Below are 916 nucleotides of genomic sequence, written 5' to 3' on the forward strand. Positions count from 1 at the left end.
TTTTTTTCCTTTTTAGAAAATGAGTTTGAACCACGCAGTAAACAAGCAGCTCAGCTGATCTCAGAGTAACAATGTCTTTGCATAGGTCTCTATTATTCACATTTCCGTCTCAGCCAAACAGATTGGACAAGGGTCTGGATTTGACCGGGCTCTTGAGAGACTCCTCTCCTTCCTCGTTCTCTCTGAACGACGTGCTGTGGACGATCTGCGTCTTGAAGCGGTTCCTCTGCAGTCTGATGCGGCTGATGGAGGATTTCCGATACAGAGACCTGGGCCTGGGCTGAGCATCGGCCGTCATCTCTTCAGGGTGGTTCAGTAACCGTAGAGCGTTGAGGTTGGACTGCAGGACTTTAGGAAGCTTCCATCGCCCGGCTCCAGATGCGTTCTCTGTGTCAGAGTTCACACAAGCCCCTATGATGTCCTTGATGTCGCATGTGTCGCTGGATCGGAGATACTGCGCCGCTTTCTTCCCGCTGTAATCCCGCACATCCACGTCAGCATCATACGCTCCCACCAGAAGCTTCATGACCTCTATATGATTGTGCATGGCTGCCAGGTGCAGAGGCGTGTAGCCGGCGCTGGATCGGGCGTTTACGTTGATGGCGACGCCGTGCCGTTTGGCGAAATCCACCAGCATTGCGAAAAGCTCGTGTTTGCCTTGCTTGGCCGCCCAGTGCAGACACGTAAACCCCGTGACAAAGTCCTTCTTGGAGATGAGTGTGGGTTCACACTCGAGCAGCCGCTGCAGACTGTCCCACTCGCCGTCTGCCGTGCACATCATCCACTCGTGCTCCAGCGGGTCTAAAGTTACCGAAGCACAATCCTCATCCACAGACGACATTCTGAACTCACTGCTTCTGGCTGACATGTGCCCTTGGGAGTTACGGTGCACCAGTGAGCGTCTCACCTGCATATG

At 53.7% G+C, this 916-nt stretch overlaps 1 protein-coding gene across 1 annotated transcript; it reads right to left on the minus strand.

Annotated features, from left to right (window-relative positions):
* Positions 1-22: 22 nt before the first annotated feature.
* Positions 23-904, minus strand: LOC107747709 (ankyrin repeat domain-containing protein SOWAHC-like). The gene has a single exon (XM_016562304.1). The coding sequence runs from the start codon at positions 866-868 to the stop codon at positions 110-112; it is 759 nt and encodes a 252-aa protein (XP_016417790.1). The 5' UTR covers positions 869-904; the 3' UTR covers positions 23-109.
* Between the last annotated feature and the right edge of the window lie 12 nt (positions 905-916).

Source organism: Sinocyclocheilus rhinocerous, unplaced genomic scaffold (assembly GCF_001515625.1).
Source record: "Sinocyclocheilus rhinocerous isolate Xijiao unplaced genomic scaffold, SAMN03320098_v1.1 scaffold12999, whole genome shotgun sequence".
In the NCBI taxonomy this organism is placed as follows: Eukaryota; Metazoa; Chordata; class Actinopteri; order Cypriniformes; family Cyprinidae; genus Sinocyclocheilus; species Sinocyclocheilus rhinocerous.

What these genes read in the sequence shown, in the direction of transcription:
- LOC107747709 (XM_016562304.1), bottom strand. Translation starts at nt 868, where the DNA reads ATGTCAGCCAGAAGCAGTGAGTTCAGAATGTCGTCTGTGGATGAGGAT.